At 43.1% G+C, this 19,897-nt stretch overlaps 4 protein-coding genes across 4 annotated transcripts; 2 read left to right on the top strand and 2 right to left on the bottom strand.

The window, feature by feature from the left end:
- Positions 1–2,847: 2,847 nt before the first annotated feature.
- On the bottom strand, positions 2,848–12,440 carry nol6 (nucleolar protein 6 (RNA-associated)). Its single transcript, XM_086112192.1, has 26 exons — positions 12,294–12,440; positions 11,750–11,956; positions 11,555–11,671; positions 10,834–11,013; positions 10,561–10,729; positions 10,280–10,414; positions 10,019–10,182; positions 9,776–9,896; positions 9,631–9,689; positions 9,452–9,553; positions 9,263–9,378; positions 9,013–9,190; positions 8,730–8,852; positions 8,368–8,516; positions 7,863–7,938; positions 7,506–7,646; positions 7,285–7,402; positions 6,968–7,122; positions 6,696–6,859; positions 6,181–6,333; positions 5,952–6,049; positions 5,691–5,815; positions 4,249–4,338; positions 3,970–4,170; positions 3,468–3,569; positions 2,848–3,087 (listed from the first exon to the last, which is right to left on the bottom strand). Exons 1-26 carry the CDS (start codon positions 12,327–12,329, stop codon positions 2,938–2,940), a joined length of 3,429 nt encoding a protein of 1,142 aa, XP_085968318.1. The 5' UTR covers positions 12,330–12,440; the 3' UTR covers positions 2,848–2,937.
- On the top strand, positions 4,927–5,550 carry LOC147205304 (cocaine- and amphetamine-regulated transcript protein-like). The gene is made up of 3 exons (XM_086112193.1): positions 4,927–5,116; positions 5,229–5,312; positions 5,402–5,550. Exons 1-3 carry the CDS (start codon positions 4,973–4,975, stop codon positions 5,507–5,509), a joined length of 336 nt encoding a protein of 111 aa, XP_085968319.1. The 5' UTR covers positions 4,927–4,972; the 3' UTR covers positions 5,510–5,550.
- Positions 12,441–13,057: 617 nt separating the features above from the next.
- c20h2orf81 (chromosome 20 C2orf81 homolog) lies at positions 13,058–16,194 on the bottom strand. Its single transcript, XM_086112557.1, has 4 exons — positions 16,063–16,194; positions 15,017–15,279; positions 14,559–14,765; positions 13,058–13,904 (listed from the first exon to the last, which is right to left on the bottom strand). The coding sequence occupies exons 2-4, from the start codon at positions 15,248–15,250 to the stop codon at positions 13,104–13,106; spliced, it is 1,242 nt and encodes a 413-aa protein (XP_085968683.1). The 5' UTR covers positions 15,251–15,279; positions 16,063–16,194; the 3' UTR covers positions 13,058–13,103.
- On the top strand, positions 16,195–19,455 carry wdr54 (WD repeat domain 54). Its single transcript, XM_086112558.1, has 9 exons — positions 16,195–16,757; positions 17,020–17,082; positions 17,172–17,238; positions 17,327–17,383; positions 17,661–17,788; positions 18,120–18,220; positions 18,668–18,830; positions 18,902–18,976; positions 19,082–19,455. Exons 1-9 carry the CDS (start codon positions 16,533–16,535, stop codon positions 19,211–19,213), a joined length of 1,011 nt encoding a protein of 336 aa, XP_085968684.1. The 5' UTR covers positions 16,195–16,532; the 3' UTR covers positions 19,214–19,455.
- The last annotated feature ends 442 nt before the right edge of the window (positions 19,456–19,897 follow it).

Below are 19,897 nucleotides of genomic sequence, written 5' to 3'. Positions count from 1 at the left end.
AGCTTTGGAAGCAAACATAGTCTTGTATTTATTGTATACATAATTCAAAAAGTGGCAAAGACTTCAACCTGCCTCCATTCATTCCGCATCATTCTGTTCCTTCCGTGGCTTGACGTGACCTGTTCTTTTGTGTGCCGTCTGAAACTTCATCGGCACACATCATTCTTCCACGTCCTTTCTCTGATTTCAACCAAGCTGTGAGAACATGCCAGCGTAGTTCATGTCGAGTTCAGCTGAGCTCTTTTACTCTTCCCTTGTGTTTCGTAGTTCATGGCTGTACCCATTTAATGGCCCAACACATAACCGAGGCGGATTAGAAGATTCAAGTACACTGAAATATTAGTACCATCTAATGGGGAAAAAAAATTGCATTTTCAAGTTTCTAAATCATTGAAACGTTCAATATTAAATCTATGTCATCGGAATTGAGAGTACCTCTGTGAGGATTTTGAAGAGAGTTACGTAATCACACTGCAGTGTCATGCATCACCTCTAAAAAGCCCAGCAGGCATATGAATCATTTCAGTCAGTTTACCTGCGTCAGGAATCTTGCTTGCGTTGAGATGAGCTGATTCAGCCGAACTAGCAGAACAAGTCGGAAGTACAGGAGAAGTTACAAAGTTCTCCCCCCTCTTATGAAATATAACAATGGCAAGAAGAATGAGATCAGGTGGCTTTGAGGAAATTCTGCGCAGGTGTGAAACTTGACCTTACGCTCATCACATATCAGGTCGGGTAACATTTAAGACAGTTCCTCTCCCACATGACCTGAGGTGAGTAAAGTAGCCAAAAGATGTACTCGAGTAAAAGTATTTTTACTTCATAATGACTTTAGTAAAAAGTAGTGGCTGCATAACAAATAATCCTCTAGATCCAATTAAATCAGACTACTTAAAAAATGTATGAAAAAAGGTTTTGTGGGATTTAGCCCTTTTTTTTTTCCAAGTGGCCGCACAAAAATAAAATCAATTTCAAGCCAATTCAAACAATCTTATCTTTGCGCTTCCAGTTTATCTTTCTCAGTTAGGATAGGAAATTTCCCTGGCAAAAAAACTGAATTCGAAAAGGCACCGTGTTTGAAGCCCATCTAAATGAAGCTCCTCCTTGTTACGTCAACATAGTTTAAAAATGGGACCAAAGCAATACTTTGATATTAGGACTTTGGCCTGAGCACTTAAGCAAATAATGAGGGGGAAAGTGGCGGGGAGACCGCTGCATAGTAATTCCTCATGTTTCGGTTGGTTTCAGCTGTTTTGTCCCAACTCATTTTAGCGCGGGCTATTTTTAGTGTTGACCGTCAAAAATAGAGACTCCATTTTGTTAAGGTCAAACGCATTGCCACCATTGTTCTTTGCTCTTTCCCAGGAATAATTTGGCTCAACAAGGACAAGAGGCAGTATGAGAGTGAAAACAATGCTTGACTATTTCGAAAAGCGCAGGTGCAGAACAATTATGTCTGCTTAGGCGTCGCTTGATTTGTTCTGAAAACGGTTTCAAAAGATTGCTGAACACATGGAGCATGTGTCAACCAGATGTGCTTGTCTGTAGGTGGGGGGCGGGGGTCTAGATGTTTTCCATTGTCCTAAAAAGGCGAAATGGCACATGGCTTCAGGAAAGGTAAACAGCTTGAGCAACACATTTTTAATGGCAACAAAGTGTGTGAAAGGTAACACAACTGCGAGTGACGATCGGCGTAACCGCAATTCGTGGCTGCTTCTCATTCCCTTGACACATGTGCACAAGTTTCAACACTCATCAAGTTTCAACACTCACTCCGGGAAGCTTTTTTTTTTTTCTAAACAGTTTGCATGAATATGAACACATTATACATTGTTGCCCAAGACAAAACACGATCACGCAATTGCGCAACTCAGCCATCGTCACAAAACTTTATAGCATTGTTGATGAGTTGGGTCGCGAACACGTAAAGCGTGCGTCTAGTACATTTCCACTTTCCCTATAATTAAGAGGTGCTGCTGCAGTCAAAACACACTTTGCCTGTCAACAGCTGCACATGCTTGCACACCCCATGACATCTCCATGTGTCAGCATGATGAGAAAGGCTCTTAAGCTGTTGAGCAATTAATGACCTGCCTCAGCAGCCAATCAGTCTGCTATCATTGCCATAAAAATGCCATGCTTCCTATTTTATCAAACGCGCAACTTTGTTTTAACCCGGTTTTTTGAAACATCAATGCACCTCAGCTCGCAAAAGTGCAGACCGCCTGAACAAGGCCAAACAATCTATTGCATGCGCACAAAGTGAATCCACAGGCAATATCTTTCACAAGTTTATGAAGAGTCAAACCACTCACCCCTTTTTTGAAGACTCGACAGCCACAGAATGGAGGGAACGGCAAGACGTTTTCAGCGCAGCAATAAAAGCAGGTCATGATCTTTCACTTGATATTCACAGCTGTTGAACGCGCAGCATCTAAAATTGAGTTGCCCTTTCACAAAACATGCAGAAGCTTTTCAGGTGATCTCTTACACCAAAGGATGTGCCATCCAGCTGGAGAAAGTCACGCTTAAAGCTTTTCCGCCACACAACTTGGTGCATTCATTCATTTTTTTTCTCCACACGGGTTGTCCTCATGATGGCTCATTAGGGTCCACATGGAGGTTCGGCGAGCGGGCCACCCCAAAAGTGAACTTTTGAATGACAAATTTGATGTCATCTCTGAATTTCTACCTTTGACACAACGAAAATGTTGTGTCCCATTGCTGATACCCCAAATGTTGAGAAATTTCACAACCCTGTTTTGTTTCAGGGATGAACGCTTGTAGAAACAAGTCAAGACAAACTGCTGGTGAAGCTGGTAGAACAAAAGCAAGCTGGAACTGAAATCAAGTCTATATTATTTATTATACGTGCTTCACCGTGATTGTAAACTTGTTTTTTGGGGTTTGCAAAAATGTAAAATGGTGGCAAAAAAACTAAAATGACCATCTTTCAGTCCTGGCCTCCACGGATTTAACCAAATCCTTTCCAATGATGCTGAAGTCCTCCAGTATAGCTTCCACATTGGGAACCGTCTTTGCTTCTTTGCCCGTTACCTCCGCGATCCTGGCAGACATCTGGGACGTCTACAGGAAGCGGAGAGAAGAAACATTTGTTGTCTTCTGTCATCATCTTTTTTGGGGGGGGGGGGGGCGATGTTCAGAAGGCAAAAATGATTTGATTTCAGCTGATCCATTTGGGGTTCCCCCGGTCAGCAAAATTTATAAATTACACGTCAGTCTAGCTGCCAAACTGTCATGAAAATGTCCGCCTGCCTTTCTCAGCTTCAAACGGCATAGAACTTTGGGTGAGAGAACAGCGTGAGGATTCTCTTGGGGTGTGGACCTTATACAACACACTGTACAAAATCCGACTTAATACCCAGTGCTTCGTCGGTTAACATGAGTCACTTCGACACAGAAGACCGTCTATGCCTTCGTTTGCTTGTGACTAAAGAAAGTTTTACCTTGAAGGGAAGCGGGGCGAAGGCCTTTGGCTTCCATAAAACGGCGATCACAGATCCTCCGTAGGGGTCACAGAAGAAAAGGGCCAGGTCTCCGAATGCGTCCTAAACATGATGATGATGATGATCGATGTCATTTTAAAAAGTCATGATGCAAAGTTCTCATTGGGGAAATTTCAGCGACACCGTAACATCTTATCAACATTATACCTTTCCGATCAATGTAAATGGATTAAGAAATTTAATCTTGACAACGTGCCAAACGGACGATTTAAATGTCATCGTGGTTCATGCCGCAAGACCACTTTAAGAGCAGGGGAAAGTTGAAGAATTGCCATTGCTCCCATAAAGTTGACATGCAAAGGCTCATAATTGGTTTCATGCATATTTTTATTGTTTGCGCTTCCGTTTGTTGGCAGGAGGCCGCTGGCACTTTCCAGAGCCCAGCTTGCAAGCCGCCACCTTGTCGGAGCACAAACTGAAAAGATGACAGGATGACACTCACCCGAAGCTCTGCCAGGTAGAGGGCCACAGGGTTGTAGTCGGTGACGGGCATCTTCGTCCCCGAGCCGACCACCTTGCCGAGGACCACGCCCCTGCTGAAGTTGACGGCGGGACGGTCCACTGCCTGGTTGAGCAGTGGAACCTGCTTGGGGTTCAGGTGGATCAGTACGTCGTACGCCTCCAGAGGAGGACGCAGGACCACCTGTGGCATTGAAAGGCGCGTATTAAAACATGATCTCTTCAGTGTATGTTTGTTTGATTTTTTTTTCTTTCCACTAACCCTGACATCTTGGATCTGACTGCCATCTATCAGCTGATGTTCCAGAACTTTGAGACTCTCGGCAGCCACCATCACCACCCGCTGCAGCATCTGAGGAAATGCACGTATGAAATGGGATTTACGGTACGTCGTAATACTCAAATTGAGGCACACAAATGATTCCAACGAACTTCCCGGGATGAATCAACTCTGATCAACCACTGCCTGATTTGTTTCAACTTGTCTAGGGAGAAGAAACACAGAAGCATTTGAAGAGGTGACTTAATTTGGGCTTGAGGCGAAATGGTATACAGAGCAAATTCTTTAAGTCAAAAGCTCTTAGCGTCACTCAATTTATGAAACGTTTATGGCTCGAGAGACTCAAAAGATTTCAGCTATTGTGGCAATTGTAAGCATGTGTTACTTTTGAGTTGACTGGAATGTGTGTTATCGGAGCAGTGCAGTTCACGAGGCTTCTGCAGGGGCAGTTGACGTCGCGACTCTATCGGATGATAAATGTCTTTTGGGTGTACACAAGAGTATATGTGGCTTGTTAATATGAGCCATAACCTGTGTAACGACGTGTTATTTCGTGACCAAACACAGGAACGTGACCAAACACAAAGTTCCTGCCCTGCAGCCCCCCCCCCCCCCTTATAAGAGGAGGCCACTTGGAGGCTCCTTGTAATGTTGTGGGGAAGAGTGAGGTGGAGCACGGATAGTTTATCTGGGTCAGCGACGCATCATGAGAAGCTGCTGTGTGTACCTTTTCTGCACATTGCTGTGCATCACCAAAAACTTGGACGCCGACGCTGTGATCCAGACGGAGGAATACACAGCTAGACATTTACGATATTTTATGACCGCGGACGGCAACGAAAAGCAATTGGTGAGCGCAATCTTTCAGAGCTCTAATCGTGCACAGAAATGTTATTGGCACAGGAAAACTGCTGAGCTTGCTGTTTTGATTGTTCAAATTTTTTTAATTTACGCTTATCCAGATCAACGATTTACATGAAGTTTTGGACAGACTTCAGAAAAATCAACTTTCAGCCCTGAGGAAAAAACACGGCCACTTGCCCATGGTATGTGACATGACGAAGCCTGTTCGAGAATACCTTTCACCGTAAGATAATTTAACTCTGGCTATATCATGCATTTGCTTTTTCAACAGTGTGATCCAGGAGACCAGTGTGCACTGCGGAGAGGCTCCAGGATCGGGAAACTGTGTGATTGCTCTCTGCCAAGAACATGCAATTCTTTCCTACATCGATGTTTATAATCCAATCGTTGCTATCTAACCTCGAAAAAAAAAATCTTGTCTGTTGGATATTGTACTGTAGCTATAAATCTATAAACATATTTTTTATAGTTTTATAGTGTGAAAATATTTATACTTCATTTAATAAACGATTTATACGAATGAAGTGCTAGTTTCACTTTTTATTTGTTGGTCCACTGACCTGGACATTGGGGGCTCGCTTGGTCCACATCGAAACACTTTTGTCTTTAGGCGTTGCTATAAACATGACTGGTAGGAAGTCCCTGGAGGCCATGAAGTCATTCTTGATCTCCGTGTAGTCGGCCGCTACACGTGAGGAGAGGCGCACAACAATCACAACGCAGCAACGGCGACGAGCAGGATGTTAAAAGTATGTCAGATGTGTAAATAGAAAGAGGTCAGCAACTGTTTGCTTTGCACGGGGATGTGTGAGAGTGCTTGCCTGTAAACTGCTTGTTGAGGTTGACGATCAGCGGGTTGTTCCTCCAGTCAAAGGACGAGAGCAGATGAAGGAAGCGGAGGAAGCCCACCTGAGGAGAACTGAGGAGGACAACGAAAACACTCACGTGACCGGCATAGCGGGGGGGGGGGGGGGGGGGCAAACCAAAAAAAAAAAAAAAAAACAGGGCAAAGCAATACAAACAAAAGGCTTATGGCGTTGAAAAAGATACCCAGGAGGGGTGAACGGTGCAGGCTGCAGGAAGAGGTAAGCCACCAGAAGGTCCGCTGTGTCCTCTGGGATATCGTCACTGAAGAGTTGGGCGCCAAGCCAACGTTTGGCCAGGCGACACGCTGCCCCGAAACATGGGTGTTGCTGCTGGAGCCTGACAACAAGGACAAACTGTAAAACGTCCATCTTCTCCACCGCTTGTAGGCCTTAATTATGCATTGAGTCAGATGAAGGCTGCCGCACACTGAGCACCACAGCCGAATGAGACTTTGCAATAAAATTACATTGGTCAACAGCAAATTTTAATCAGAGCTGTCATTATGTGTTTTTTTAATGTCTATTTTTGACATTGATTTAAAAAAATAAAAATAAAAATAGGGGCACAAATTCAATTGGTTATTGTGATAAGTGAAGGTGGAAAAACAACTTGCGAGATTTTATTTTTAAGGCCATAGTGCCCAGATCTAGAGAAGAGAAGCTAGAGTGAGAGACTGGGGTGGGGGGGAAATGTATTACCCGTGCAGTGTGCTGGTAAGTAGAGGTTTGTGTATGGTGTTCATCTCCAAGATCTGAGCCTCCTCATTGTCCCTGACGATCAGGAGTCCCTCGGGAGTCACTCGCTCCCTCAGTACCTGGGGCTCTCGATGGTACGCCACCTGGATGCGGAACACAAAGCCGTCCTGGAAAAGACAAAATAAATAAATAAAGCCATTCATGGCGCAAACCTCCAGTCAAATTCAAAATGATATCGCAGAGATGCCTGTTCCTTACGAACAAATACAAAGCACCTTCAAGACATCCAAGTGTGTGGCACAGGGTCTGCACGTGTAATTATGCTGCATCTTGAGTAACTCCCCCAGCCGGATGTGGAAGGCAGCTCGGATGTGGCGGATGGCGAGGCGATCGTGAGGCCACTTTCCGCTGCCCTCCATGTGACAGATCACTGTAGGTTACCAAGGCATCAATCATACACCGCGGCGCTTCGACAGACCAGTGAGCAGGTGACGGTGGTGATAAGAGCATCATGTAATAGTTTGCTCAGACAGCTTCAATCTTGTTCAAAAGACTATGGTTAACAAAAACGACAACGAGATTGCATACTAACCTGTGATAGGGTTAACATAAGCTGGGCAAGGTTTACCCTCCTTTGGTACCAGTAGTTGGAAAGACTTTTGTTTGCCAAAGAAGGAGTAGTCGAACTTCAGCGACAGAGGGGGGAAAACCTGGAGATCCCGGGTTGTGAATTTAAAATGAAAACCATACGAAAAGCTACCACTGAACATTGTACTCGTATTGCGGTATGCATTCCTCATCGTACGAGTTTACCTGCGTGTATCTGAGTGACGGATGTGCTCCTTGCACTGATGTAATGGACAGAGGAAGACCCTCCAGTTTCCAAAGTTTTCTGCTCAGGTCATCATAAGACTGAACCACATGCAAACTTTCCTCCTCTCCAGTACTTGACTCCTAAAGGGCAATGTGGGGGTGGAAAAAAAAAACCATGAGGTAGACTTCAATGAGCTGTAACGCAAATTGTGCGTGTAGTTTTTAGCACTGTGTCAAATCTATCTGACGCTTTAGGATGTCTCCATAAGCGTATGTAAAAAATAGCACAAATTTAATATGGAAAATTAACTGCAAAAACACAGTACAAAACTGTATTGATATTTCTTTTTTTTTTACCTTGCTTCCCGTTTTGATGACATCATCAACAATTGCCCCAACATGTCGCACACACGACTCAGGGATGTCTGCATGGCTGTCGGGATAAATAAGACATTTAGGAGGAGCGGGACGTATAAAACGATCAACTTTTGGTTTGGTTTTACACTACACTGTAGTTGTGCCTCTGCAGATTTGCGAGGAAAATGTGAAGTCACGTGGGTGAGATCAAACATGGCGAGCTAGTTTCTCAGGATGGGCACAAGTATTGTGACAGTCATTAAGTTCATACAAGAAGGAAAACTGCCATTTGGCCACTTCCCTTTTGATGCACTTAACACTGTATTTCAGAGATTTTTTTTTTTTGTTCATCCAGAAAAAAACATGAAAAGTCAGATGTCACCGAAGTTGGAGACTAATGCAGGAAAGTCACAAGCTCTTCCTGCAATATCACTTTGAGTATACAAAAATTACAAACTACTTGACATCAGTTCAAAGTCGTGGTCTGGAAAAATAAAGTACATACAGCTGGAGTAGGTGTGTAATGATGTGCTGCGGTACCAGCCGTTTCTGGCAGATCCTTTCTCCTTCCCACAGGACGGCCTCAGCGATGCCGCCGTCCTGAAAACGACGGAGCTCCGAGCGAGCGCCCCAAAGCTGTCGGAACTCAGCAGCCTAACAGAAGAAACACCACGTGGGAATCGCTTTGAGCGGAAACATCCCCGACACACAAGCTCGGGAAATTCACTCTTAGTCCAACTTCATCTCACTGGGTATGGTCAAACAATTATTCACATTACAAGAAATGGGCATTATTTACTGGAATCATTCGGAGTGTCTCCTTTGACTAGGTGGACGTGCCTTAATTACATAAGAGGGCAAAGTTACCTTAGGGCTGTCTGCTGGAGGTCCTCGTTCTAAAACAGACATTGCCAGCTCAGGTCGTAACAACAAACCAAAGGTGAGTGGCGGCTGGGCTTTGTACTTGGGGGGTTCGCTCTCCAGCGACCACTGTCACAAAATAAAAACAATCACGGGACAGAGAGTGGGTTTGATTCTTTCTGATGCGTTTAATTTTATAGTGAAGTCCAACATATCATTAAACATAACGATCTCTGCATTTTGAATACTGAGCAACCAGTCATGTGTGGAAAAAGACACGTAAACCCACCTCAGGCTCAGGGGAAAGTGAGTGGGTGAGGAGGATGATCCTTTGTCCGAGTCCCCTCTGAAGCAGCGAGAGTATAAACGGGAGCACCGTGTGCACATAATTTCCACTATGGTCCATCAGCTCACTGAGCAAGTTCAGCTTCTTACAGCTGGACTGCAGCTTGACAAGTTCACACAATCTAGGGAGGACATCCAGACTCAACATGGGAAGTTCAAACTGAGAAAATCAACTGGTATTTGACAAGCCATACTGGAATATGTGGTCACTGGTCCTTATCATAGGTTTGGCAGTCATGAGAAGGCTGTGGAAACCATCCACCATGGGGTCGTCCCAGAACTGCATGGACACCGAGGCCTCATGCTGTAGCTGAAAGATTTGTTTCGAGCGGTTAAAATTTAGACCCGTTGGCCAAAGATTGCTTTTACGGTACAGACTTTACCTGCTGGTAGGTGCAGGCCGTCATGTCCGCACACATGTTGAGGTGTCCAGACGGATCAATGAACACAACCTGGAATGCATCGTGAAAGTCTGCCAGTGACGGCTATGGGACGAAGAAGAAAAGGGCATGATGTCAGAGTGTGAGGGCTGAATGCACAAATGTGAGTGTTGAACACTCACAGCCGTCGAGTCGGGATCTTTGGCTAGGCTGATTCCATTCATTGTCAGGTCTGTCGTTGCTGGGAGTTGGAGCACAAGAAGTTGAACCAGATCTAAAATATGACAGCCTGGTTCTGATTGTATCTTTGCATTAAAAAAAGCATACCCAGAAAGTTCAAAGTGTTTCGCAGCAGCTGATAGGCAGTCATGGTGTTGCTGATTCTGCGTGCGGTCAGGAGGTAAGCCAAGAGCATGGAGGCCAGAAATCCATTGAAACACCCTGTGCCCTTAAATGGATACGAAACAACAGCGCATTTGGACATCAGATATTTTCAAGCCATCCATTTTTTTTTTTCCAGAAATCAAACTTGAATCTCAATCAACCATGTGGACTGAAGAGACAACACACCTGGTCAAGATCTCGCTGACGGAGCCAGACCTTGAGCAAAGCCACCCCGTCGGGAAAAGCGGAGCATTGAGCGCTCACAGCAGACAGAAACTGGAGGTGAGCCCTAGGCAGCAGATCACCCAGAAGGGAGCTATTGTAATGGGGAGTGGGAGGCTCACTGATCTCTGCAGGGAAGAAAAAAAAGGGGCCAAAAAACATTTTGTCACTTTGTCTGCATGTGGCGGCTGTGACAATAATACAGTAAAAAGTCATGAGTCTCACCTGATTGTGAATTGTTCTCTCCAGTGTACCAGCCTGTCCTGATGTTATTCATCTGAGGGTGGAAGCGTCTGGGCTTGAAAAATCCAGGAGGCGGACAAGCATGAAGGCGGACGGTCAAGATGGATGAGTCTTTATCTAAAAGATACAACAACATGGATAAAATATTTGACATAATGGGAAAGATTCACATTTAACTCAAGTCGGTTGTTGGTGTTCTGGAATAAATTATGAGTAACTTTTTGAGGTTTCCCTGTATCCTGGGATGCAAATTCATCGCCTACCTGGAGGACTCAGCAGCAGAACGGGTCGAAGTCGATTCCCATGAAGGCAAGAGTAGGACATGGATCCTATGTCTGAGGAAGCTGTCAGATACTGAGCCAGACCTGCCAGGTAGATGGCTCTTTTCCTGGGATACCTCTGGTTTAAGAAGTCTTTGGGGTGGAGGATATCCTTAAAAAAAAAAAAAAAAAAAAGGAAACCAGACACATGACTATCCATAGTCAGACATTTAAAAGAACTGGCTGTACTGTTCTACTCTGAAAAGTGTGATTTACAGCCGGGATAGTGACAGCCAGGTCCACTACGACGCGTGGTTTGGTGCAGGTTCCCAACGGGTAACTTCCAATCAGATCAACAGAAGCAGGAGATGCCATGTGGAACTTCCCCTTTTGTGTTTTGGGTAACAGGAGGATAGGAACCTTTACATCATTGGATAACCACGACAGGTTGTTGATCTGGGGGAGAGAGAAGAAAAAAAAGAACATGGAGTCAAAGGTGTGTGGAGGAAATGCTCATGTAAATTTCCATGGGAAGTTAAATTTGGGGGTAATTTTGGAAATATTTCAACTTGGAAACATGAATGGTAATGTATCATCCTCAAGCATATAAAAACAATTTATTCTGTCTTAAGCAGACATTCCTGCAAAATAATACATTTCATATTTCAACAGATCTATTCTAAGTAGAACATTACCAAGTTACAATCTCAATTATGTTCATTGAAGAACAAAAACTTGAAGGTTGAGTTTACATTACTAATCCCTCCAACCGAACCAATTTAAAAAATGGGGGGAAAAAGAAATCACTCGCCCCCTCATTTACAAAGAAAGTCAAGTCAAAATGTATGAAGAGAGCCCCTCTGCCCCAAGCTACCTTGTACATTATTGCTCAACTCTTTCAGGCAATGAGCTGTTTAGATTCAACTGTTCTTGCATGTTCTTTTGAAATTTCCTTATACCCTACACACAGAACCACATTGGGAAAAGTATGACGCACCTCCACCTCAGGTGAACTTGGTACGGCCCTTAAGAGTTTGGTGACCGTTGCAATAAAAGCATCGATTTGCAGTTTCCTGCGTTCACTGAGGGTAACTTCTTTCAGCAGCTCCTCCATCTGTTAGCAGTGATAGAACAGATAATTTAAGGTTGGTCTTTCCCCATCACATTGGCATTGTTGAGTCTGAAGTCTTACCTGCATTTTGAGCAAGCTGCAGTGAAATAAGCTCTCTGCCTCTTTCAGCTGGTTGAGCTCCTCCACTGTTGGGGGTCTGTAAAGGTCACTTCTGGACAACTTCACCGGGCGATATGCCACTTCCTCAGAGTTGCTCTTTTTCACTTTAAGAGGGGGCTCGTTTTCCTCCTTGCCCCCCACATCATTGGTCAATTTTGTTGAAGTCATCTAGTGACATAAAGAACATATCGCTGTACAATAAAAGGGCTTCACAAACCCTCTTCAAACATATATATATGCACTTGGGCCATTTGTGTAGGCCCACATGATATTCGTATGTAACTTATGACTGAAAATTACAAACACGTCTACTGCTTTTCTAAAACAGCATGTTGCTTTATGAGACATACTGCAGCAATATAAGGTGAACTTTAAAAAGGATCCAAGGCGTGTGACTATTTTCCTTTACGTGTGCAGGACTGCATGTTTGCCGCCGCTCAGTAGAGCACAGTACAATTGCCGTGTGTCGAGGTCATTTGGTCAGTAAAATGAAATGTGGTCTTACCTCGTTTGACTCCGGATTTACCCGCTTCTTCTTCATGTCTAATACACACGAAAAATTAGGTTAAATCTTAAATTTCGTTTGGTTTTCGTGTCACTGCGACAGACACATCGACGTAATACCACGTGTGCAAGGGTCATTGAAACATGCTTGCTGGCAAAACATTATCCGATTGGTCCTCAGTGGGTAGACGTGAATGACAATTGGTCCGGTGCTTGTAATTTCCGGTTGGTTTTTCTCAAGTTAGGTTGAAGAGTCACACCAAAATAATGTTCAACAATACTGTATTGTACAATAAAACACGCACACACATACACGTACATTTGAGTTATACACTTTTATTCGTAACGCACACATTTAAGTTATACACTTTTATTCGTAACGTTCCATCCAAGCATACACATATGAATAAAGTCAGTGAGTCATACATGCAGAGCGGACTACGTACGTCGACAAATTAATAGTACCGGTATTAGTACGCCACGTTTAATTGTATTAATAATTAATAATAATTAATACAATTAAACGTGGCGTATTAATTTCATTTAATAAGACTACTGGAGGGAACCAGGGATCTCCACTCTAGTGGATTTCAAAATTTTATTTCTGTGTCTGAACTTTAATTTTAAAAAATCGATTTCCAAATGACACGTAATTTATGATTATTTTGTTTGTATTATCAAGACTTTGATTGAAAAACTCAACCGAGAGAATTTACCCCCCCCCCCCCCCCACACACACACACACACACACGCACACAACAAAAAATGAAGAAGGTGAATTTATTCATAATTTGAGTCATAAATAAATCAATCAAAAGTTAAATTTGTCAGACGGCAACAAGTGGGTAACCTGAGGTGGACGTTGTGTCGTCAACTGATCCACGGGGAAAGATGATTTTACACACTGACTGTTTATCGGCCTCAGCGTGGGACACTGAGCTTGTGATTTGAATGGGAGTGGGACCACCTGTGTTCTCGGGGGACCCATGACAGAAACACCTTTGGCCAAATCTATGGTGTCCATCCTCAAAGCTCGTGCGATCATCCTCTCATCCTTAATGGGAGACAACCTCTCTGACTGATCTTGGTTGGCAGGATTCCAAGGCGTTTCCATTACACCACGCTGCTGACTATTAGGCACGGGTGACATTTTGGCTTGTCCACTTGATTTTTTGATGCTAGATTTTGTGCATTTGTCAATCTCATATTGAGGAGTGATCCAGTGTTGAGGCAAGGAAGAATGATCAAGCTTAGGTATAAATTGATTCCACTTTGGTTGTTGTGATGATGTGGGTATATATTTAGAACCTGAAGGGACTTTATTTTCACCCTTGGTTTTCCGTTTTTCTGCATCACATGGCACGGGTGGCGAGACAGTACTTTGCTCAAGCCTTGGCAGTAAAGAAGCTTTTTGTTTTTTCTTGGTGGAAATGTTTTGTTTGGGGTAAGGACTTGGTTCTTGGCAAATCTTGTCACCGACATCCCTGCTGGCACTTATTTTTCCTTCAGACTGCTTGGGGGAGATGCTGGTTTTTGGTGTGAGAACATTTAGTTGATTTTCTTCAGTAGGTGCTGGTTCAAGGTCCTCGCAAGTATTTGCTTCCTGGGTGATCTGAGAATATAAATGGTGACATTTATTCTAAAAAAACAATCCACAAATTGTGCTCTAGTAAGAGTACTGTTACTTTGGAATAATATGACTCGAGTAAAAGTAAAAAGTAGTTCTCCAAATAATTACTTCAATAAAATTTAGTTTTCAGCTAAAAACAAACAAACAAACAAACAAAAAAACTACCGGTACTTAAATATTGAGTAAGTAGTGACTGATTTCTGATTCACAGTACTGTTTTAATCAATGCATGAATCAATGGGAATGTGCAAAATCAGACATCGCCCAACAAGATAACTTAAACAATGAAGAAAAACAAATAAGAAAAATAAAATGAAGGCAAATTTTGCCACAGGAAATGGTCTTTCTCTGTCGACGCTCATGAAACTGCACAATAGGCTCACCAGACTAATTTTGTCAAATACAAAAATCTGGAATTTGAACAGGCTTGTGTAAACCTTGTGTCAAACCACTGCATATCCATTTAAAATCATTTAAATGCTTATAAGGCTCACATTATGATTTAAATGGCATGTTTTTCTTTTGACACATGGAGTTCCAAGTTTTGGGGTTAAACTCCAAATGGCACAACTTTTGGGGTGTTTGATGACTGAGGTTACGCTGTAGAGACTTTTACAAGAGCCAATTAAAAGGTACCTGAAGTGACGCAGGCTCAGAGGGGGGTGCTCCATGAATGACAGGAAAACATCCTTCTGCCCAGACGTCTGGAGTGATTGGGATTGGTTCTGAGTCTTCTGTTGCGGACAGTTCCATTGCATCTTCCCATCTATCTTGGCACATGAGTTTCTGCTCCACCGTCTGTATGAAGTAATCCTTGGCCCAGAATGCAGTGAAAGATGATAGCTGGGGGAAAAAATATTTAATTTATTTGTTTGATCTTTGATTCTCTCACATTCCCCAAAATTCCGTGTGAGGTTAATTGAAGACTCTAAATTGTGTATAGGTGTGAATGTAAGAGCATGCTTGTCTGTCTGTTGACCAGTCCAGTGTGGGCCCTTCCTCTTGCTCAAAATGAAATGGGGCAGGGCCCACCTTACCCAAGATGTCCCTAATAAGGAGAAACACTAAATAAGATGGATCAATTGATGTTTTACCTGTCTTTCAATGTGGACACTATAACATCCTTCCATGACATTGGTCATCAGATCAGCCATTATTTCCCCAACTACATCCTCCGCCTCTTCTTGGACCAACATGTCCATCCATTGGCTCTGAGTCAGACAGCCAGGGATAATGTCTTCCTCTTCCGGTTCTTGGGAAGGCGGTGGGGACACTCGAGCAGGTGCCTTACCTTTGTCAGCTTGGGCCTTGGATGTCGAGCGGGACATCTCGGTAGTGTTTGGTTACCTTATTTTAGCTAAATGAGAAGGCACAAAACTTCAGAAACACTACTCAACACAATGCAGTAAAATATGTCAAAGAACCGGAACCCCCAAAATATCGTATTTGTTTGTACGCATGTACTGCACAGTGCCACTGTGTATGTCAATTTTGATAAAGCCTTATTTTCAATGAAAATATAAATACAGAACAGTATACTCTGTGTTCCATCCCGTTGTGGAAGTCATAAATCGCATGGTGGCACACCCTTGTGGCGTTTTCTAAAACTGCAACGGGTCGTGCAATAATTTAGCAGGCGGTAAACTTTGCATTTTGAGGGTTTACTGTACTTTGAAGTCAGAGACAGTTAATCAATATGTCACTTACATTAACATATAAAGAACACATGCGAGCCTTTGCATTTTTATCATGATGCGCTATCTTGTAAAACATACTGTACATTTTGCATTATCGGTCAAGTTGATTCAGTCAAGCGGATGGTGTGCAGCCAGTGAGAGTCATTTGCGGATTTGAAGAAAAATGTTTAATTTATATGATGCGTGTATTTCTTTATGTGAACGGAACAAATGTTGTCTTTTATTTTCATTTGCTAATATAATTTATTTTTATATCCACGCAACAATTGTGTGTGGAAAAATAAACTAACAGTTATTAATGTTGCGATTAGAATCGCGATCTGTTAACGTTTTTTTGACGTGTTGATGAAACCGACTACTTACAACATATTGTTGCCATGTGACTGTTTGTTTTATTATTTACACAGTTTTCCTGTTTAAAATACATAAAAATATAAACACACCTTCAACTACAAGGCCCGAGTTTGTCTTGAGGTTGCTGTTTTTATCTTCATCGAAACGTTTTCGACTTCTTGGCGTCGACAACTGTTGCTTAGCTACTGAACACGTGGTTTTGACGTCACATTTTCGTCTCTATGGCTGCGCGAGACGCCGAAGAAATCCTATCGGGATAAGCGCTTAGATCAAGTCAACTCTATTAGTAATGACTGGGATCAGTAATTGTTGCATAACTGGCAAGTGATCGCATGAACGTTTTGCAATCCAACAATGACATTGTTATTGACTCGAATTATTTGACTACTTAGTGGCAGGTGGCTTGCTCGCAGCTCCCTGGTTAGCCTAGCTGCTAATGCTAAGTACCAAGCTAAGCATAATGCCGTTTTGCCGAAATGTTCCAGTCTGCTTGAATAGGGAACACGTCTAGGCTTGACATACTTTCAGACCAGTAAGTGACACCGAATCAAGCCGTTCGATGTATCACAAAGAGAAGAGCATCCAGATTAAGAACAGCGCGTCGGCGCTGTACAACAACCTGTGCGTGCTGCGTATCGCCCCGCGGCGCCTCACCTACTTCACGGTGGTCCACGCCAATGTGGTCAACATGGTCAGCGCGTCGTGGGACGGCCTCAATTCCTCCCACCGTCAGCTGCAGTCCAAGGAGCCCAACGTCGCAACTAATCCATCGCTCATCATGCAGGTCAGGCATTATCCAGCAATAGAGATCATGACAGAATTGGAGGACCCCATTTGAGAAAACAGACCATCTGTCTTATGATTTCCTTTGACGGTTTTCAAGAAAAACAAGTAATAAAGTATATGATTTCAACCATCATGGAATGACAAATAAACTCTCCCGCTTTCCCCCCTTTGATTCTCTTAAAATGACCGTTATATTTGGACTGCGACTGCTAAACATTTAGAGAGATTAAACAACATTTATTTGTGTTTTCTTGCAATAGGCTGCATTTTGTGTACTGCCCTCTCGCGATCTGCTGGTAGTGACTTCACAGAAAGGCATCCAGGTAACACCTGATTGGGGTATATTTTAAACTGCATTTGAATAAAAGCTTTGTCACGAATTGTAATCACATTTTTGTGTTTTTCTTTCAAGATATATGAATCAGATGGCTCCATCATGGTGTATTGGCACGCACTTGATACTCCTGAAACACCAACAGGTGACATTAACACTGCAAAATCCTATTTCACTTATTAGAGTATTACCTCAACACTCACATGTGTCATGAATGTGTCATTCGTCCCCAGCCCAGGCTGTGTTTGCTCGGGGGATCGCTGCAGTGTGGGAGAATTACATATGTGTGGGTAAGTACAGACAGCGCGAAACAAATTTGTTTTGAGCTAACAATAATATTTTAAAATACATGATGAAATTCATTCACAACACAGGATGACTAACGCTACTCTGGGTGCTTCCCACATTCCAAAAAATGGTGCCCCTTGATTGGCTGGGAATCAGTTCAGTGTATATGTCACCTCTCCCTCAAAGTCAACCAGGATAGGCTCAGGCTCACCTGCGACGCTCCATAGGACAAACACTGTCAACAATTCACTCGTCTCTTGTCTCTTCCTGTCATTCCAGGACTGTCCTCTTGTGGAATCCTCGTATTTGATGTTCCCAGTAAAGGCAGTAATATCACCCTGTCTGAAGTACTGGAGGAACACAAGGAGCCCATCACCGACTTGGCCCAAGAGTGCTCAGGCAGCCAGGTATTGTTATTCACTCATTCAGTACCAGCCAATTCTGGACCAAGTCTGAAAAGACATTTATATACGTCTATGGGAGTGAATGAGTTAAATATTATTATGCTCATTTGGAGTTCATTGTGAGATGAAAGTGAGTGATCCTTTCATTGTTACTGTATCTGAGAGAGAGAGAGAGAGAGAGAGAGAGAGAGAGAGAGAGAGAGAGAGAGAGAAAGAAAATATAATATAATATATGGACAGTCATGAAGAATGTCTTCTAAGTGTTTACATTGTATGAGCAATATTTATCAGTCAGTCAATAACATGATGTCTGCGGCTCTCCGCCTTCCCTCAGGATTGCATCGCTGACCTGGTCAGTGCCGATGACAGCGGCACCTTATGTGTGTGGAAGTCCGGCGAAGAGTTTCAGCTGCTCAACAAGATTGGTGGATTTGAGTAAGAATGAAATGTACTTGTCTTGTCGTCGACTAGTCACGAGTTGTTCCTCCATTTTGGAGCCGTGTGAAATACAGAGGAGTCATTTTGAATATGTTGTGCAAATCCGCCGAAGTTTAATCGAGGCCGCTGGACTCTCCTTGGTGATTGAAGGTGTTATCGCTTTAAGCCGTTAGCGTTCTTTAGGTTGAAATCTTGGGTGTTGAGTTACAAACAATTAAGCATCGCTTTTTTGAACAACTATCATGGTGCATTTTACGTATCATTACTTACCGCCATACATTGGTACCTTTCCGACATCGTCCTCTTCCTCCGGCGTACTTTATTGTTTTGCGTCACTACCGAAGCTGTTTCTTTCCTCCGTCTCCTCTTCCTGATCACTCACTCCTCTAATGTAATTGCGACGTTTTGTTTCCTCACTGCAATGATCCTCAATCTTCATGTCAGTATGAGCTGCTCATCCGTGAAGCTGTGGAAAGGTACAGCGGTGGCTGGTTACGGAACAGGCCAGATCCGTCTGTACGAGGCCGTAACGGGAATTCTGCACGCGGAGGTCAACGCCCATGCCCGCTGGATCTACTCAGTGGACATTGCTCCTTTTTCTGGGCTGGTGAGTTAAGCAATGTGGCGTATATTTGCATGTTATAAGTTGGCATGTGTGATTTGAAATGTGCACCACAGCTCCTGTCTGCTGCTGAAGACTCTTTTGTAAGGGTGTGGCACCTGACAGTAACCCCAGAAAGCAACACTGTGGAGGTAGAGCTTGCCAAAAAACAAAAAAAAACAGAACACACAGCTCATTTTGTAGTCAAAGGGCACTTTCTCTCCATAAATGCATCCATTTCTTTCATCTCCTCTCAGGTTGCCCATCTACACAATGAGTGCGTGACAGACACGCAAATCTGCGGCGCCAAGTTCTGCGATGGAGATGGCTACGCCTTCGCCGTGACGGGATATGACCTCAATGAAATTATACGCTACACGCAGACATAGGACATCACCCTTAATATGACTAAGTGTACGGGTATCAAACAGATGGTCATACAATATCTCCGCAATGCAATCCGGATATAGCGCACACAGATCAGACACTCTGGAAGGGCGGTTGGCGTCAACTGGCATCACTCTTAAGATGACGTGCGCATTATCTTTAGCCGGTGTGTCTTACGATGTTTGTTAGCTAATACAAGATGATTCAGATGTTTAAATAAAGTCTGTAGAGTTTTAATGGCAAATGTTTACCCGTTTATGAACTTTAAGTTCAATCACAAAATAGTATTAAATATAACTATGACAAAGAAACGCCACTAGAGGACAGCATGGATTTTGTTCATGGATGAAAGCATAAGCGTTGGTATGTTTTGTGGTATTTTTTCTAAATTTCATGAAAAACGAATGGAACCTACTCACTGACAACTTTTCACAATTTCTTTTCAAAGCAAAATACATGGAAGCGCAATAGCTAAAACAAGACTCTGGTTCATGTATTTATGTAAGCCTGCGGTAATTCTGCTTAACAATGAGCAGACGCATATTGAGAGTTTATTAATTCTTCATACATAAGGAGTGCTACTGCTTTGCATACTTTTTTAAAAATTCCAATTTATTAATAGTTGCTAATTAAGGATATCTTTTCATTTTTACCAGTTTAATACCAACGGCAGAACCACAAATGAC

This window comes from Hippocampus guttulatus, chromosome 5 (assembly GCF_054856545.1).
Source record: "Hippocampus guttulatus isolate MCC_2025c chromosome 5, RoL_Hgut_1.0, whole genome shotgun sequence".
In the NCBI taxonomy this organism is placed as follows: domain Eukaryota; kingdom Metazoa; phylum Chordata; class Actinopteri; order Syngnathiformes; family Syngnathidae; genus Hippocampus; species Hippocampus guttulatus.
Note: the sequence above shows the minus strand (reverse complement) of the source record. Positions and strands in the feature narration are given on the sequence as shown.